Source organism: Myxocyprinus asiaticus, chromosome 36 (assembly GCF_019703515.2).
Source record: "Myxocyprinus asiaticus isolate MX2 ecotype Aquarium Trade chromosome 36, UBuf_Myxa_2, whole genome shotgun sequence".
NCBI classification, from domain to species: Eukaryota; Metazoa; Chordata; class Actinopteri; order Cypriniformes; family Catostomidae; genus Myxocyprinus; species Myxocyprinus asiaticus.
Genome location: NC_059379.1, coordinates 11,086,054 through 11,104,677, shown reverse-complemented (window position 1 = coordinate 11,104,677; position 18,624 = coordinate 11,086,054). Strand labels below are relative to the sequence as shown.

Sequence of the window (18,624 nt, the reverse complement as noted above, 5' to 3'; positions counted from 1 at the left end):
CAAATCTCTGTCCAAACGAAACAACAGCATGTTTCGTCTGTGTAAGGACCACTGACAGACAGAGCCAATGATTTGATCTCCACATGCATAAATTCTACTCCGTGTTTCAGAGGAAAGCATTGCCGGACATAAAATATATTGCAGGTGTTAGTTACTTTGAAAACAAAACTAACTGCCCACTGGTTAACGTCCAGTTTCACCGATATTTGTCAAATGTAAATTAACTTGACCAACCGTGACACACTGTGAAGTTGGAGAGATTATGTAATTCCTCTCCTGGCCACTAGAGGCGGCATGTTGCACTACTGTATGTGGCAGCGCCACACTAGCCACATATTACTTTTGCTTACTTCCTGGTTACGCTTCAGAGGCACAAGGAAATTTGGCATATTTCAGAAAATTTCAAATATTTGTTGTATCTCCTGTAACTTTATACAGACGTCGTCAGTATCATCAGTATCAAGTTTATTAATAATCGTTTGAAAACAATAATAAACCGATGGTGACTTAGAAATGAATGACTTTTGGGAAAAGTGAGGACGTGGTATGTATATGTACACAAACTTTTTTGGAGGGCAGCAATTACAGAGTTGTTATGAAAACTATGCAGTTTATATATATATATATATATATATATATATATATATATATATATATATATATAAGGGACGGATTTAAGGGAACTGGTTTTGTTGAACATGATGATGGACCAACATTAGATAAATGTGTTCAAGCCGTTTTAAAATGTCATGTAAAGATGCCACTAAAGATGATCTGCTTTCATTTTGCATGTGTACGATGCCTTTCTTTTAAGAAATGTTATGTTTACTTGATTTTTTTTAAAGAATAGTGTATTTAGTTTGCATTGATTATTATTTTCCTGAAGCTTTTCACACGTCTTGCTGACATTAAATATTTTAGGGTATTTAACATGTTCTGTGGTGTGCAATTTACAGGATCGAAACATTTGACTAAATATTTTATAATCATTGTGCATGCATTTTTATTACCTTATTAATTGAGAGACTTCATGGAAAATTTAGACTTTTAAAAATAATTTGTCACACCACAGGACCATTTAAAATTGACTGGTGAAAAAAAAAAAGTTGATTAAAAATGTGGTAAAACTTAATAGAAATGATGACCAGTAACAGGAAATAAAATATACACTAAATTATCCCTTATGCATTCATCTACATTTCTATCTAAAATGTTCATATTGATTAAAAAAAACATTGTAAAAATACTATGCGCCAATGTGATGATACTAATGTTTTTGTTTTCTTGTGCAGCTTCACAGTGCACAGCGTCACGTCACATCTACCAGGTGAAGGACAGCTGCATCAACCCTCTTATCTCAATTAAACATTAGACCCGTGTGCAAGCACTGCACAAACACCCCCTGGACATTAGAGATCTGTGCTGTCAGAAAGGCAAAATGACTGCGTCAAACTGGGGTCTGATCATGAACGTTGTAAACAGCATCGTGGGTGTGAGTGTTTTGACGATGCCCTTCTGCTTCAAACAGGTAAACACTGGGTCCAGAGGAATCGTGGGAAAGTGTGCTTTGCACGTTCTCTGTGCTGATAGGAGGATTCCATATGTTTAAGTCTGCCATATGCACTCAATGTTGTTTACAGACAACTTTCCTGGTTAATAATTGGTTAACTCCAAATCAAAAATGTTTTGGTATGTCCACACTATTTTATTTTGGTATACAAGAGTTTGTATAAATATTTGAGTTGGATTTTAAATGTTGTTTAGTTGGAGTTTTTCTCCAAAAACGAAAATTCTGGCATTATTTACTCACATTGGAATAGAAAAGGAGATGTTAGGCACAATGATAACCTCAGTCACCATTTACTTTTACTGTATGAAAAAAAGATAAAAGTGACAGGCTAGCATACTGCCTAACATTTCTTTTTGTGTTCCATGTAAAACAAGTCATACGGGTTATTGAACAACATTAGGGTGAGTAAATTTAAGTTAACTTTCCCTTTAAAGGCATAGTTCAAAAGGTTATATTAAATGTGCTTACTAATAATAAAAAGGACAAATCATCTTTTAAAAATACCTCTAAATGACATTCATTGAATTAAAGGGAAAAATACTTTTTATTAAGTTTAATTCAGTAAAAAAAAAAATCACTGCAAACAATCCTATTATCAAGTGTTTTTGTCTTGTTTTTCATTTAAAATTGTCTAAAAGTACATTTACTTGAGAAGCAACATATAAGATATTTAGACTTGCTTTAAGAGAATGTATCTTAAATTTAAGTGTATTTTGTATATAAGTGTAATTTTTCACTTGGTTATACTTCTGCGAGTGCTATCTATTCTTTAATGATTTTCCATCTGCCACCAAAGAGACAGGCTCCTCAGGAAGCCAAGGAAGGGGGATGAAACCTGGTGATGGCAAGTTGCAGTCCTTGAGTGTGTGTGTATGAGTGGCCTCAGAAAGGACACTCAACTTGCTATTCTCTAAAAGCAAGTCTAAATATCTTATATGTTGCTTCTCAGGTGAATGCATCTTTTTTTTAAAGGATTTTTAGGTATTTTAAAATATTAGTATTTTTAATATTATATTCAATATTCTCAGATAACAATTTTTTCTTCTGCAGTATAGCTGCTTAAGTAAATGTGCATTGTTTTTAAAGAGTTTTAGATATTTATATTGGAAAACAAGCCAAAACAAAAACAAATCAAAAACGTATTTTGTTGCAGTGTAAAATGGTGCGAAGACTATCCTCTCTCACCTTTCTATTCACTTCAGTCCATCTTTAACTCACAAAAAAACAAACTCTCTTACATTGCCAATTCTGCTTCATGATAAGAAATGCACAGTGACACATATCACTGTGTCACGAGCCATCATGTTATAATCTAGCTGCAGCAAGCGTACGTGCTCGAGAGATGAGCGTCCCCGTGACAGAGTGTTCATCAGCCAGATGCAGTTTCAATCTCTCCCCCTTAGATCGGGACACTTCACGCAACTCATAGAAGAGGCGCTGACCGCACAGAGAAATTACAGTTTCGGAGTTTGTACTTATTTACATAACCTGCTGCCTTATTAATTGAACTTTAATAAAGCTGTAACACATTAAATATAACTGCATTAAAGATGTAATGCCGGGGTGTTTCCTTTAAAGATGCTTGACACGCAAGTTTTGCTTCATGTGGAGCAGCAGCTCCAGCTCCACTTGTTCCACAATGAGAGTGCTTCTGTATTTACTTTGTTTTGTATTTTTGTACAATTCCCTCATACTTTGTGATCTACATCACCTGAAGCTGTTTGGAAGGTTTAGAGTGCATCTGGACTGCAAGCTGTGTTTTCTTCCTCTCCTCAGTCAGGTGCGAGCTGCAGTGCTGCTCTCACGCATCATCATTAGAGTTTAATGTGATCTCGTGTTACGTTAAATGAGATCAAACCACTATTCGGCAACGAAAATTTTTGTCTACAATTGTTTTTATTGTCGACGTTGTCGATAACGTCGACTAATCGTTTCAGCCCTAATTCACATCTGGGGTGGCATTAGGGTGAGTAAATGATGAGAATTTTCATTTTTGGGTAAACTATCTCTTTAACACACCTCTCTTGCTTTGTATAGCTATTTTTCTTTTTCATTCTCTCTCTGCAGTGTGGAATTGTGTTGGGTACTTTGTTGCTGTTCTTCTGTTCGTGGATGACCCACCAGTCCTGCATGTTCCTTGTCCACTCAGCCAGTAACACCAAACGCAGGACTTATGCTGGACTGGGTGAGAGTGACCAAAAGCAATAGATATGCCATCACAACTGACAGAATTCTTTTTTTGCAAGAAGCTGGTTTTCTTGTTTGCAATATGACAGCATTTTTTGCAAGAACATATCAGTAAGACTTGTTTGACCAGTATTTATTTATTTTTCCAGCTTTTCATGCTTATGGAAAACCAGGCAAGGCACTTGTGGAATTGAGGTAAGATGTTTATTTGGAGAGTCACCTATTTTTTTTTTTTTTTTTTACGTTTTTGTGTAAAAATAATATTCAAGTGTATTTTTTCTACTGATCAATCTCATTTTCTCTTTCTTTCGACAGCATGATTGGCCTGATGCTGGGGACATGTATTGCTTTCTATGTCGTCATTGCAGATCTGGGGTCCAACTTCTTTGCCCGGCTGCTTGGGCTGGAGGTAAGAAATGTCCTCCCTCCTATAGGTAATAATGTCCTAACATTTGGTTAGTCCTGTTGCGACACATTTATTGCAAATCAATGAATTACCCGAACAGGTCTTGTTCATAAACCCTCTGTGATGATAACATCAAAGAGTGCTATCTATAAAAAGTGCTGTGCTATGTAACCATAAAATAACACTTTTTGGATTTTTATAACTTTATTGTAAAGGAGATCACATGTACTGGCCGTCAACATGGTTGTAAAGCATTCGACCTGCACATGGTTCTGAATACCTGCATCTGTCTACACGTTTGGTTTCTCCCCACACATTGGCTGATAAGTATTTTTGCTACTGTCCCTTCAGGTAACATGGAGCTTCCGTATCGTGTTACTGATCGCGGTGTCACTGTTTATCGTGCTGCCCCTCAGCTTGCAGAGAAACATGATGTCATCCATCCAGTCCTTCTCAGCCATGGCGCTGATCTTCTACACACTGTTCATGTTCACGGTGAGTCGTTCCCCTTTCCACAGTTCCAGACTCGAACCCTGCAAATCTTAAAATTCAACCCCATTAGCACATTTACATGGAGATTTCGGAGTGTGCAAAAAGCAGCGTAGTGTTAGATTTTTGTTTACATTATAAGTGGCATTTGCATGAGGAAGTAACTGAGTCATTTGAACTTTGAGCTTTGAATCTATTAAAACATCAATGTTTTTTATAAAGCATAAGTGAAGTGCACTTCAACATGACTCAGATTACCACTGGCCTCTTTTTAATTCTTGTTATGCTTCTTTAAGGTCAAGTAATTCTCTCTTATGTTTCACTCTTATGCTTCAGTGAATTATTAAGTATGTTTGAAATTCATGTATAGCTGTTTTAAACAAATGTATCCAATTTTATATTTCTTTTGAAAAGTGTAATGTGGTGATTGGTAGATGAATAGGAAATGGAACACAGCATTACTATAGCAGCAGCATTTCAATGTCCCATTACAATGTCAGTGGATGTCTTACAGAAGAAGCTTTAAAGTAAAGTGTAGGCTTTATTGCAACCTGCCCTGCTATACTCTGCAATACATTGTAAAAACACTTAAAATTATGGAGCACTATTAAATGCTGAGGAGAAGACTTGATTAATCAGATTCAGTAACTACAAAGTATTTTTTCCCCCCTGAAGTTCTGTCCAGTGGGATTCAGTAGTCTGATACCATATTGATTTTTTTTTAATTTAAAGTTGGAAATAAACAAAACGTTTTAGAATTTGTAAAAAAGGAAAAGTTATTGTGTGAAACAAAGAAGAAATATTTAAGAATCCTTATTTTTGGGTTGCACACATCAAATGTGTGCATATTTGTACCACTGACCATGTTAAATCAGATTATAAGGTCAGATCTCATTGCTTCCATTTAAGCACACACAATGCTATTTGAAACATTCTCAGATCATGCTGGGATAACATGGATCATCAGGTTTTGCACAAACTTGTGGAGTCCTTGCCAGCTGGAGTGCATGCTTTAAAGCAAAAGGGGGACAAACCAAATACTAAGAAATTCTGAAACTGGTTATAAATTAGACAGCAATGTTACATAGATGGATTTACATTAGTGGTCTCGTTTGGACCCCACTGTATGTAATGTTAATGTTAAAGGGATAGTTCACCCAAAAATGAAAATTCTCTCATTATTTATTCACCCTCATGATATCCCAGGTGTATATGACTTTCTTTCTTCACCAGAACACATTTGAAGAAAAATAGAACATTGTCTTAGCTCAGCAGGTCCTTAAAATGCAAGTGAATGGAGATTTCTCTTTTGAAGCGCCAAAAATCACAGGCAGTCAGCATAAGCATCATCGATATGACTCCAGCAGTTAAATTGATGTCTTCTAAAGCAACACGATCACTTTTGTTGTGAAAAGATTCATATTTAAATACTTTTTAACTATAATCCAACGTGAGGGTAAGCTTCACGAGAGGGTGGAGTCCATGCGGTCTCTTGTGTGATGTATTCACATTGCTATAATACAGACAAAATCTCACGTTCTCTACTCAGGTGAGACATCCAGGATAAGCACACAAACACACCATTGTGAGTAAAGAAAAATAAATACAGATAAATACAGATCTAAGCCAAATCAAACCAAGCTTCTATACAGTATTCCTACTCCTCGCTTGTGAACAGCACTGCTCCTCTGGCTGTGATGCATGTGCGTCCGTTTTTGTGTTCCAAATGCCAGTGTGATTACTTCACATGCGCATACCACTGCTAACCGGAAGCATGATTTAGAGTTTTAAAAAGCACTTACATATCTTTTCGTGCCAAAAGCGATCGTGTCGCTTTAGAAGACATTCATTTAACTGCTGGAGTCGTATGGATGACGTTTATGCTGACTGTCTGTGATTTTTGAGCTTCAAAAGAACAATCTCCATTCACTTGCATTTTAAGGACCTACTGAGCTAAGATATTTTTCTATTTTTCTTCAAATGTGTTCTGGTGAGGAAAGAAAGTCATACACAACTGGGATATCATGAGGGTGAATAAATAATGAGAGAATTTTCATTTTTGGGTGAGCTATCACTTGCAGACATGAATGAGTTAAGTCTGCTGCATCACAATGTAATTACCTTAACAGTTTCTTTACCTTTTATCCAGCTCCATTGGGTGGAATGTTTCACAACCCCTTCCTCAGCCTGGCGTTTAAAGGGATAGTTCACCCAAAAATGAAAATTCTGTCATCATTTACTCACCCTCACGTTGTGCCAAACCCATATGACTTTCTTTCATCTCCTTTTGGAACACAAACTGAGATGTTAGGCAGAATGTTAGCCTGAGTCACCATTCACTTTCACTGTATGGAAAAAAGAAAGATGCAATGAAAGTGAATGGTGACTCAGGCAGTCGGTCCCTAACATTCTGCCCCACATCTCCTTTTGTATTACACAAAAGAAAGGAAGAAAAACATACAGGTTTGGAACAACATGAGCCTGAGTGTATGATGGGAGAGTAAGCATTTTTGGGTGAAATAAACCTTTTAATACTCTAATCTTGATGTGTCTTCCCTTTGCCCCAACCTCAACCTGATGCTGACTTCCGACTGACCATCTGATGCTCTGTGCCTGCGGCCTATAGATAGTGTTGTCTTCTCTGCGTTATGGAATAATCAGTGGCTCCTGGGTGGAGCACGTACATCTGTGGCGCTTCAAGGGTGTCATACAGTGTCTACCAATTATCGCCACCACCTTCTGCTGCCACCCGTAAGTAATCCGCCCTGGAGACTGGACCGTACCACCGCCATGGATTCAACTACATTACCCAAAATTCCCCTTCCTCGTCTGTCCAGCGTCATCCAATCCAAACCTCTGTTTTTCGGTGCCATCTGGTTCAGGGTTTGTGTGTAAGTGAGTGTGTGTGACGTTAGTATGTTGGTGTGCAGTCGGAAGTTGTTTTGCCTCTTTGGTAATTCCCAGCCTGTCCTGATATGCTCCCCAGGAGTAAAACCCATCCACCTTATTTTTCAGCGTGACTAGAGCGGCATCATTATCCAGCTTGAATGTGGACCTGTTAAGCCACCTCCAGCTATTTTAGCAATACTACATTATGTTGCTTTATATTGCAGTTTGGCAATACATGTCATCACATTATTATCATTAATTATTATTTTCATTAACACATTGGTTTGTAGCACAAATAGTTTTAGCGTTTTTTTTTTTGTTTGTTTGTTTTTTGCCATCGTTTCATCACACACTGTTGCGCAGAATGAAAATGAGATCAGGTGCTGATCGCCTTTTGATATAAATTAATAAATAAAGGCAACATCGGAGGTTTCACAGATAAATATGAATGGAGGTTAACATGGAGACATTAAAAAACTGCCTAGTCACGCTCTGTAGCTTATTTTATTATCGTCTCTTCAAGACAACACACAGCAACAAGTGAATGATCTACTTACACTTTTATTATCCTGAGACCCCCTTGTGACTGCTGTGTGCATTTTCCATTTCCCTTTTTTATTTGTAATTAGTAGCACCTAAAAAAAATGTTTTCTAGAGCAAATAGTTTTCCTAAAAATTGATGTCCACATACAGTATGTAATAATTCTGATTAAAAGTAATGGCCAGCATCATCAAATCACTGCCAACTGTGTTGAATTTTTTTTTGTGCATTTTATAGATATGACCCATAAAATTATTCAAAATAACTAACATGTTTTTTTTCAACTTTTGAGGGAATAAGGTCCCATTTTCCACATTTGTGGACTTGCGCACTGACGTGCGAAAAATTACGAAACAAAACTAGAGATGCTACTCTTTTCAACCAAACAGGTTTCAATAAAAAATCCTAAAGAGGTTTCTTACCAGAGGCACTCTCGTTGGCACTGCACCCGTAGGAGCGCTTCATGGAAATCAACGTCATGCTATTGTGTCACGTGACGCGGTGCGCCAGAAGTTTAACCCTTAAATGACAGTGTAGAGTCTTGTGAACAGTATTCAGCCAGTTTTAATTCATTTAAATTATACAATGCGAATAGAGAAGCCAAAATACAATGTCCACACATGTAGAAGTGGGGTCGCACGAGGTTAAAAATGCTGACGTTAGAAAATTATCTGACATTGGCATATTATTCCGCTGTACATTATGTGCTTGTGTAATAGTTTGTAAGCCCATATCACTAAATTCTGGTTTTATTATCTTTCTAGTTATTTACATTGCCGTCAGTGACAGCGGAACTCTGTCACACTTGCCGGAAATGCAGCCGCTTGCTAACTTCCGCGTTGCAAAATAAGGTGGATAGCTGGGTAAGCAGATCCGATATGGCTTGAAGTGGAAGTGATTTTGTTTATTATGCGGACTGGTTCTCTTGATTTTAAGAGGAAAGGGGTGACTTGCAAACGTGTGCAGCGATTAGATTTTACCCTCCATGCAAGTAATGTGAGAATTTTTTGTGGCATCCAGTAGAGATGAACTGGCTTTGAGAATTGTGGTTGGAAGTTGATCAGTATGACTTTGTATAAACACAGAAATGACTTTGTCCCCCATTAGCTGGCTGTTAATTTCCTTTTCTCTCTCCTTAAATGGGTTAAAGGAATAGTTCATCCGAAAATGAAAATTCTTTCACCCTCATGCTGTTCTAATCTAAAAATGGGTCATATCATAAAAATATGGCTTTGGAACAACAGGGTGATTATATGAGGATAGAATTTTCATTTTTGGGTGAACTATCCCTTTAAGGGTGTCCTTGCTCTTTTCATCATCAGCGTAAGGGTCTTATCAAAGCATCGTCCCTGCTGCCCGAATCTCTCTCACTCTCTCCCCCCATCTCGACTTTATGGGATGTTCTGTAACCCTCCTGCTCTCCCCTCCACCACAGATGGTGCTCTCCTCCTTCAAACATGGCCTCCTCACTGGTCAGTGGCTGAACAAGGTCATTTACGTTCGGTGGGACGGCGTCTTTCGCTGTATCCCTATCTGTGGCATGGCATTTGCCTGTCAGTCGTAAGTACTCCCCAATCCTTGCACCGCCTCTTTCCTCCTTTCTGTCGACTTGTTTAGGCCAGTTAGGTTGTTAATGTAGGGCTCCATTTTCATGGTGCAAAAGGAAAGCCACTGATGACAAGCCAGTTTCAAGCTGAAGCACCTGTTGTGAAAATGTGGGTATAGCAGTTGTGCCATTCAAGTGTGTTTGCTCTGGGAAAATGGACCCTGATTGTTAGAATACTTTACTCTGAACTTTTTCTTTGAAGCCACTTATTTTCTCCAATTTACAGTATGTGAATAATGAAAAAATGTGTGTGGCACTAACCTGTGTGGAATGCCTAACTTCTTGCCTTTTGCAAACTGTTTTCTTTAAGGAATAGTCCACCCAAAATAAAAATCTGTTCATCATTTACTCACACTTATGTCATTCCAAACATGGAGAGATATAATTTTTATAGATTAATTGGTGCCGATAGTTGCTTTTGGGGAATTTTCCGCAGAAATCTATGTCGATAGTTTAGTTTTTTATTTTTTTTATTAATTTTTTAGATACTGTGTGTGTGTGTGTGTGTGTGTGTGTGTGTGTGTGTGTGTGTGTGTATATATATATATATATATATATATATATATATATATATATATATATATATATATATATATACATACATACATATATACACACACACACACACACACACACAGTTGAATTCAGAAGTTTACATACACCTTAGCCAAATACATTTAAACTCAGTTTTTCACAATTCCTGACATTTAATCATAGAAAACATTCCCTGTCTTAGGTTAGTTAGGATCACTATTTTAAGAATGTGAAATGTCAGAATAATATTAGAGACAATTATTTATTTCAGCTTTTATTTCTTTCATCACATTCCTAGTGGATCAGAAGTTTACATACACTTTGTTAGTATTTGGTAGCATTGCCTTTAAATTGTTTAACTTGGGTCAAACGTTTTGGGTAGCCTTCCACAAGCTTCTCACAATAAATTGCTGGGATTTTGGCCCATTCCTCCAGACAGAACTGGTGTAACTGAGATAGGTTTGCAGGCTTCCTTGCTCGCACATGCTTTTTCAGTTCTGCTCACAAATTTTTTATCGGATTGAGGTCAGATCTTTGTGATGGCCACTCCAATACCTTGACTTTGTTGTCCTTAAGCCATTTCGCCACAAATTTGGAGGTATGCTTGGGGTCATTGTCCATTTGGAAGACCCATTTGCGACTGAGCTTTATCTTCCTGGCTGATGTCTTGAGATGTTGCTTCAACATATCCATATCATTTTCCTTCCTCATCTATTTTGTGAAGTGCACCAGTCCCTCCTGCAGCAAAGCACCCCACAACATGATGCTGCCACCCCCATGCTTCACGGTTAGGATGGTGTTCTTTGGCTTGCAAGCCTCACCTTTTTTCCTTCAACATAACGATGGTCATTATGGCCAAACAGTTCAATTTTTGTTTCATCAGACCAGAGGACATTTCTCCAGAAAGTAAGATATTTCTGGAGAAAAGCCAGACTATTGCAAACTATAGTCTGGCTTTTTATGGCGGTTTTGGAGCAGTGGCTTCTTCCTTGCTGAGCAGCCTTTCTGGTTATGTCGATATTGGACTTGTTTTACTGTGGATATAGATACTTGTCTACCTGTTTCCTCCAGCATCTTCACAAGATTCTTTGCTGCTGTTCTGGGATTGATTTGCACTTTTCGCACCAAACTACGTTCATGTCTAGGAGACAGAATGCATCTCCTTCCTGAGCGGTATGATGTCTGCGTGGTCCCATGGTGTTTATACTTGCGTACTATTGTTTGTACAGATGAACGTAGTACCTTCAGGTGTTTGGAAATTGCTCCAAAGGATGAACAAGACTTGATTTTTTTCTTGAGGTCTTGGCTGATTTCTTTTGATTTTCCCATGATGTCAAGCAAAGAGGAACTGAGTTTGAAGGTAGGCCTTAAAATACATCCACAGGTACTCCTCCAATTGACTTCAATTAGCCTATCAGAAGCTAAATTAGGCTTGACATAATTTTCTGGAATTTTTCAAGCTGCTTAAAGGCACAGTTAACTTGTGTATGTAAACTTATGACCCACTGGAATTGTGATATATTCAGTTAAAAGTGAAACAATCTGTCTGTAAACAATTGTTGGAAAAATTACTCATGTCATACACAAAGTAGATGTCCTAAATTACTTGTAAAAACTAAAGCTTGCTAATATGATATCTGTGGAGTGGTTAAAAAATGAGTTTTAATGACTTCAACCTAAGTGTATGTAAACTTCTGACTTCAACTATATATATATATATATATATATATATATATATATACACTGATGACAACATGAAAACCTCCTGCCTAATATTGTGTAGGTCCCCCTCGTGCCACCAAAACAGCACCAACCCGCATGTCAGAATAAAAATTCCAGGAGATCAGCAGTTAAAGATATACTCAAACCAGCCCATCTGGCACCAACAATCATGCCACGCTCCAAATCACTGAGATAAAAAATGTTCCCCATTCTGATGGTTGATGTGAACATTAACTGAAGCTCCTGACCCATATCTGAATGATTTTATGCACTGCAGCCACACGATTGGCAGATTAGATAATCGCATTGATGATTGTTGGTGCCAGATGGGCTGGTTTGAGGATTTCTGTAACTGCTGATCTGTAACTGCGGATTTTCACACACAACAGTCTCTGGAATTTACTCAGAATGGTGGCAAAAACAAAAAACATCCAGTGAGGGGCAGTTCTGCGGAGAGGTCAGCAGATAATGGCCAGACTGGTTCGAACTGACAAAGTCAACGGTAACTCAGATAGCCGTTCTGTGCAATTATGGTGAGAAGAATAGCATCTCAGAATGCTGTTCTGAGATATGGGTTGGTGCTGTTTTGGCGGCACGAGGAGGACCTACATAATATTAGGCAGGTGGTTTTAAGGTTGTGTATATAGATTGGTGTATATATATATATATATATATGTATTTGTTTGTGTTCGTGGTGTTTTGCTGTATCTTAATCTTTCATCACTGACAATATTTATTCATATTTTGATCCTCACTTCAATGCATATTTTGTTATTTTGATTAGATAATCAAGTCTTATAAACTCCAGCGTAGGCATGCAAAGAAAGATTTGACTATATGGAAATGTGCCCCGTCAGCACATACATCGTGTCTCCAACATCATATCTTGTGAATAATAAATAAAAAAACTAATCTGTTGAAATGTATATTTAAATGCAAAAGTATTAATATGTAAATATATTTAGGCTATAAAAAGCTTAAAGGAATAGTTCACCCAAAATGAAATTTCTCTCATTTACTCACCCTTATGACATCCTATATGTGTACGATGTTTTTTCATCTGCTGAAGTCAAAGATTTTTAGAAGAATTTCTCAGCTCTGTAGCTTCATACAATGCAAGTGAATGGGTGCCAAACTTTTGAAGATCAAAAAATTACATAAATCAGCACAAAAGTAATCCATATGACTCCAGTGGTTATATCAACGTTTTCAGAAGCGATATGATAAGTGTGGTTGGAAAAACAGATCAATTTCACACTCTTCTTCTTGTGTTTTTGGTGATTCACATTCTTCATGCATACCGTCCCCTACTGGGCTGGGTGAAATATTTCTAGCAAAGAAAGGACCTAAATATTAATATGTTTCTCACCCACACTTCTCATATCACTTCTAAAGATATGGATTAAATCACTGGAGTCATATGGATTACTTTTATGATGACTTTATGTGCTTTTTGGAGCGTCCAAATTTTGGCACCCATTCACTTGCATTGTATGGACCTACAGAGCTGAAATATTCATCTAAAAATCATAATTTGTGTTCCACTGAAGAAAGTCATACACATCTGGGATGGCATGAGGGCGAGTAAATTATTAGATAAATTATTAGATGATTTTCATTTTTGGGTGACCTATCCCTTTACTTTGGTAAATACATAAATATAGCGCATTGTGACAGAGCCAAGTGTCTGTCATTTAAAAAAATAAGAGCCCCTTGTTTGTGTTGGGCTTGTTTGAAGTCTCACATCTTCATTTCTTCTGGTTATTATTGGGGTTTTAGTTGAACAATAAACTACATCTATAATTTATTCATTCTTGTAGCCTCTGTATCTGTGCCCGCCATAGTAAGGAAACACTAAGAACATTTTGTTAACATTCTATAAATAGATTTTAAAAACTATCAGCTGATTAATTGGTTATCTGCCTTTTCCACCACCTATGTTAGTGGTATCAGCAAAATCTACTATCGGTCGACCTCTATGTATGACATTAAATATTTCTTCTGTGGAACACAAAACAAGACATTTTGAAGAATGTTCACGCTGCTTTCTTCCACACAGTGAAAACATATAATTACCAGTGGCTATCAAGATCCAAATGTATAAAAAAGCACCATAAAACTAGTCAGTATGAAGATTATTCACTGATAATCTTCTCTTTTGTCATAACTCTCATTTGCCAATGTGTATACGTTCAAACTTTGTGCATCAGCACTTTCATAGCACTTTCATGATGCGTTTTTGCCTTTTTTGGAGCTAAGCCCGTGACCAGCCCCTGGTCACTATATGCTTTGATTGTGTTCTATGGAAGAGAAGGTAATACGGATTTGTAACAACATGAGGGTGAGTAAATGAGAATTTTGTATTTATGGGTGAACTTCTCCTACTATATCTAAATAGTGAAAGGCTTCTTTCCCTTTTTAACACCAGTTGCTCGCGTTTTCCCTGGACTAAACCACTAGGCTTACTTGATTGCTTTTATTTTTCTTTGGTCATCTCAGAAGCAGGATAGAGTTGAAGTATTTGTGCATTTGTATAAGACCATAAATGATGCAATTCATAAACATTGAATAATTAGTTTTTTCAGCTTACCATAGTTCTCCTTAAAGGGCTCACTGCAACTTGATCTTGCCCTAATGAATTCAATTGCTGTGCAATGACACAGGCTTTGATTTTATGAATTGTCTGTTGAAACTTGGATATGATTGGTTTTTATGGCTGCAGGAGTGTCATATTCTAACACTGAGATCATAGTTAACATTGTTATAAGCATAATCAGGAGCCTTTGATACTGCTGGAAGACATTTGTCCAATGTTTATCCACTTTGATAAGATTTCACATTATTTTTCTCCATCTTGACCTAATTTATCTTTCCTTTATTTGCTAGCTCAAATATACTAACCACAAAGGGGGGCTTGGTAATCTTGGACAGGTATTCTCTGGTTTATCAGTAGACAAGGAGTGGCATATACATACCTCTTTTTGTGTTTCTTATCATTCACCCTTTTGCTAATATCTACTCTCCCACTTCGAGTTCCTGCCCTCATCTCCTTTTAACATGGTGCAGTGTGTGTGTGTGTGTGTGTGTGTGTGTGTGTGTGTGTCTGGGTATTTATGTGTTTTGAAGTGAATAGAAATGGGGTGTTTGAGTTAAGGGATGTTGGCACTCGTGTGTGTGACAGAGTGTGAGGGTGGAGGAGGTGTCAGTGGTGGATTCTGGTGTGGATGAGGTAATGCAGCTCTTGAGGCTAACTGTGACTTCCCCTTTACACGCTTTGCTTTCTAAATGAGGGCATACGATACACATCTGTTCTTTTTATGTAAAACTGTTTTTAGTAAATGTTACTAACTTCCTATTGAGGATGCCCCCAAATGTTTCCAAAAGGGAGGTTTTGTCAGATTTGGCTTCAGATTTTAACGTCTGGGGACAGATTTGTCCCCCAAACTATAGCTGAGTATGTACACACACACTTCCTTTTTGTCTGAGGGGTGATGAGTGATATTTGGCTCTAGCTTCTTGGCTAACATTGACACATAATGCCACTTACTCCCAATCATTAGAACAGTAAGACAGAGTGTGAGCCTTGGACACAAGAGCTCTGAAATGACCGCAAACAGTTCCTGTCATCGCCCTCATTTACCCATCCATGTACATTTATTACTTCAGTACATTTATGATTCTTTACACATCCTGGCAGTAGGAGTTAATATTAGTTAGCAAGTTTTTTTTATCCTCCAGCTCTGTCGAGCTCTGTTCGGTTTTCCCAAAAACATGACCCTGCGCCTCTTTTTCAGTAAGAGAACAGATTCTATTCATTGAAGAGCTCCAAAATCCAGCCAACCTCGCAGTTTCATTCTGGCCAACTTGCATCCTTATATGACTCTCGCTAAATGTGTAAATGCCACTGTAATGTGTAAACACCATAATGGTGCTATTCCTGTCATGAAATTGTCATGTCAGCTCGCACAGCATCAAGTCACAATTTCACAGCATTAGGTGTTATGACGGGATCAGTTTAGCAGGATTACAAAATAATTGGTGTGTCAACACTTTGTAGAGGTGTAGAGAACATGCAATGTGACCAAAGCATCAATCTTGAGGATCTCCCCCACCAAACACACTGGAATTTCATTAGGGCTGGGTTTGCTTATTAGAAGTATGTAAATCTCTGTTCAAGGTCAAGTATATTGTGCTGCTAAATACACTTGTCACTCCTCTTTGGAGCGCTTAATTCTGTTCTGTACACACAGAGTTTAGTCATTTGTAGGATGACCGCAACTAAATTCACCTATGAAAATTTCAGGTAGTGACTTTACATTAAATACACATATTGTGTACAGAACTGAACTGAAAAACAAAACGCAGCTGTTAATTAAACATTTCTGGGCATTGTACATCTCTGGTTGTTAATATTTCTTTTGTCAAAAATAGCTAACTTAACTAAAATAGCACCAAGATGGCAAAATTATGGTTATCACTATGTCAACCATTGCATTTCCGGAAATGAATGCTGTATTCCATACACAAACTAAATGATAATTTTGGGAATTATTTTTTAACATAAGATGCGGTTGTCACTCCTAAAACTTTTGCTGTGCGTAAACAGCGTTGCCCTATAGTTATATTTGAATTCTCTCATGTGTTCATATCATGACTGTAAAAGCTATCGATTGTCAGTGCCAGTCAGTCAAAGCTCCCTATCTCCAATCCACCCCCTCTGTTTCTCTCTCTATCTCTCCATTCAATCCCATTTCAATTCAGATGAGCTTAATTGACATGACAAAAGCTATTTCCAAAAAGCATTTACAAGGACAAAGAATCAAACTTGAACAGAGGACAAAAATTGTAAACTATATTTGCATTTCCTGAAGGATTTAGTGCTGGCAAGGCAAGAAAAGGATAGTGATAAAATTTTAGGTAAGTCTAGGTTTTAAGCTTTGGTACTGGGACAAGGAAATAATGCATCACAGCTGTTTGCTGTTGTCATGTCCCTCGGTTGTGTATGAGAATTGGACCATGCACAACATGTATTTGCTGTGTAAAGGAGCCTTTATGGTTATATAGATGCAAGAAAGAAAAGACCAATCAAAATTCAGTATGTAAATAATAGACACAGAAAAAAGACAAATCACAATTGAATATAAAAACATAACAGTGATATCCTCGCTGTTGGTTACATTTTGAATGGCGAACATTCGCATATTTGAATCTTGAATTTCTTTAAAAGTATAAAGATTACAAAAATCATAATTGCACACCAAAGACTGAAATTATCTACAGAACAAAGCTTAGAATAAACCCACAACCAGAATGTTCAAAGATTATTCAACAGTTAAGTTCCAGTCCTCTTATCTGATTGGACAAGCAGTGTTCCAAGAGAGTTATTTTCTGGAATTGTTATCAGAGCAAAATTTGACAAAATAACAGACCTTTTTATAATAAAAATTTACTTTATCAGCTTCTTGTTTTTAAAAAAAAAAAACTTGTTTAAAAAAATATCACACAAACAAGAGTGCTGTTGTACTGAGTGCTCAGTATTAATATATTGCTTAAATATCAGTACAGTGATGCCTTGCAAGCACTTTAATTAATAAGGTACGAAGGCAAAACTAAATAAACATAAAATGTAGAAGTCTACATAGATGTCTCTCTCTCTGCTCTGGTTTTTATTGCGAGAGGCTTCCAGCTATGAGACAAAATGGCCTTTGGTGTGAGTTCAGGCGTTTGGCTGAAATGCCCAGAATGTGGTACTGTATGTCCCAATAAAAGCAGGAATGGGCTCCGACTGAGTCTACGAGAGTTGCGAGTGGGCTGAGAGTGAGAGAGACCAAACAAAAACCCCATACTGCCAAGAAATTTTATAACATGCTACGGTCTGAATAGCACTTGTCGCTAATATATAGCCGTTGTAAATTCCACATTTAATGTTTTACTGGTGTCTGCTTTTATTGGATGTCCTGATGACAGACAGTTTTTTTTCTGCTCTTTTTGTAGCTTTTTTTTGTTTTGTTTTTCCGTGATACTGAACTCTTTATCAGTGCTCGTTTCATCCAATTCACCTCTCCCTCCTTCCATTTTTTTCTATTGTATGTCTGAAATGAGTGATTGCCTTTCTATATTAAATTCCTGCTTCTCTTGCGCTCTTGCATGTTTGTCTGTAGTGTTCAAACTCACAGTTCAGTATGTCATTATGCTAAATAATGATTATACTTTGACTGGTCAATATGAAATAACCCATAAATCTGCATTCATGTGATTTTGAATATTGTTATATTTGTGTCTTTTTTTCTTTTTTTTTTTATTGTCGTAGTGTTACAATAAATCTAACCATGCATAAGATGTACATCTGTTGCAATCATGCACATTTGTACTGTGATTTTGTAGATAAATAATCAGGGTTCAATGTAAGTTCAGTACTATTGCATCTGTAACAAACTAACAATAATGCGCTTACAGTGGAAGTCTATGGGGCAAGACATTTCACCGATGTAAACGCTAAAATTCACACTTGTTTCTAAATTTTCGCCACAAGAATTATACATGTGTTGGTAAGCTGGTGACCATTTGTTTTAAAGCTGGTAAAATTTTGCATGATATGTGCAAGGATACCAGGAAGGGGCTGTTTATAAAGATAAAAACAGTAGTCCCAACGCTATAAGGACAATTTAGACAACTTCACA

General features: G+C 37.2%; 1 protein-coding gene across 6 annotated transcripts in view; it reads left to right on the top strand.

Moving 5' to 3' along the window:
- The first annotated feature begins 337 nt into the window (after positions 1-337).
- Positions 338-18,624, top strand: part of LOC127426929 (putative sodium-coupled neutral amino acid transporter 10) — a 44,671-nt gene continuing 26,384 nt past the window's right edge. For 5 of the 6 annotated variants that reach the window (XM_051674111.1, XM_051674110.1, XM_051674109.1 and 2 more), the window contains exons 1-7: positions 338-544; positions 1,293-1,528; positions 3,638-3,755; positions 3,907-3,952; positions 4,073-4,166; positions 4,515-4,658; positions 9,518-9,642. In XM_051674111.1, the coding sequence (XP_051530071.1) occupies positions 1,439-1,528; positions 3,638-3,755; positions 3,907-3,952; positions 4,073-4,166; positions 4,515-4,658; positions 9,518-9,642 (617 nt within the window). In that variant the 5' untranslated portion in view covers positions 338-544; positions 1,293-1,438. Of the gene's footprint in view, positions 545-1,292; positions 1,529-3,637; positions 3,756-3,906; positions 3,953-4,072; positions 4,167-4,514; positions 4,659-7,278; positions 7,404-9,517; positions 9,643-18,624 lie in introns of all 6 variants that reach the window. The other variant, XM_051674107.1, reaches the window with a different exon arrangement.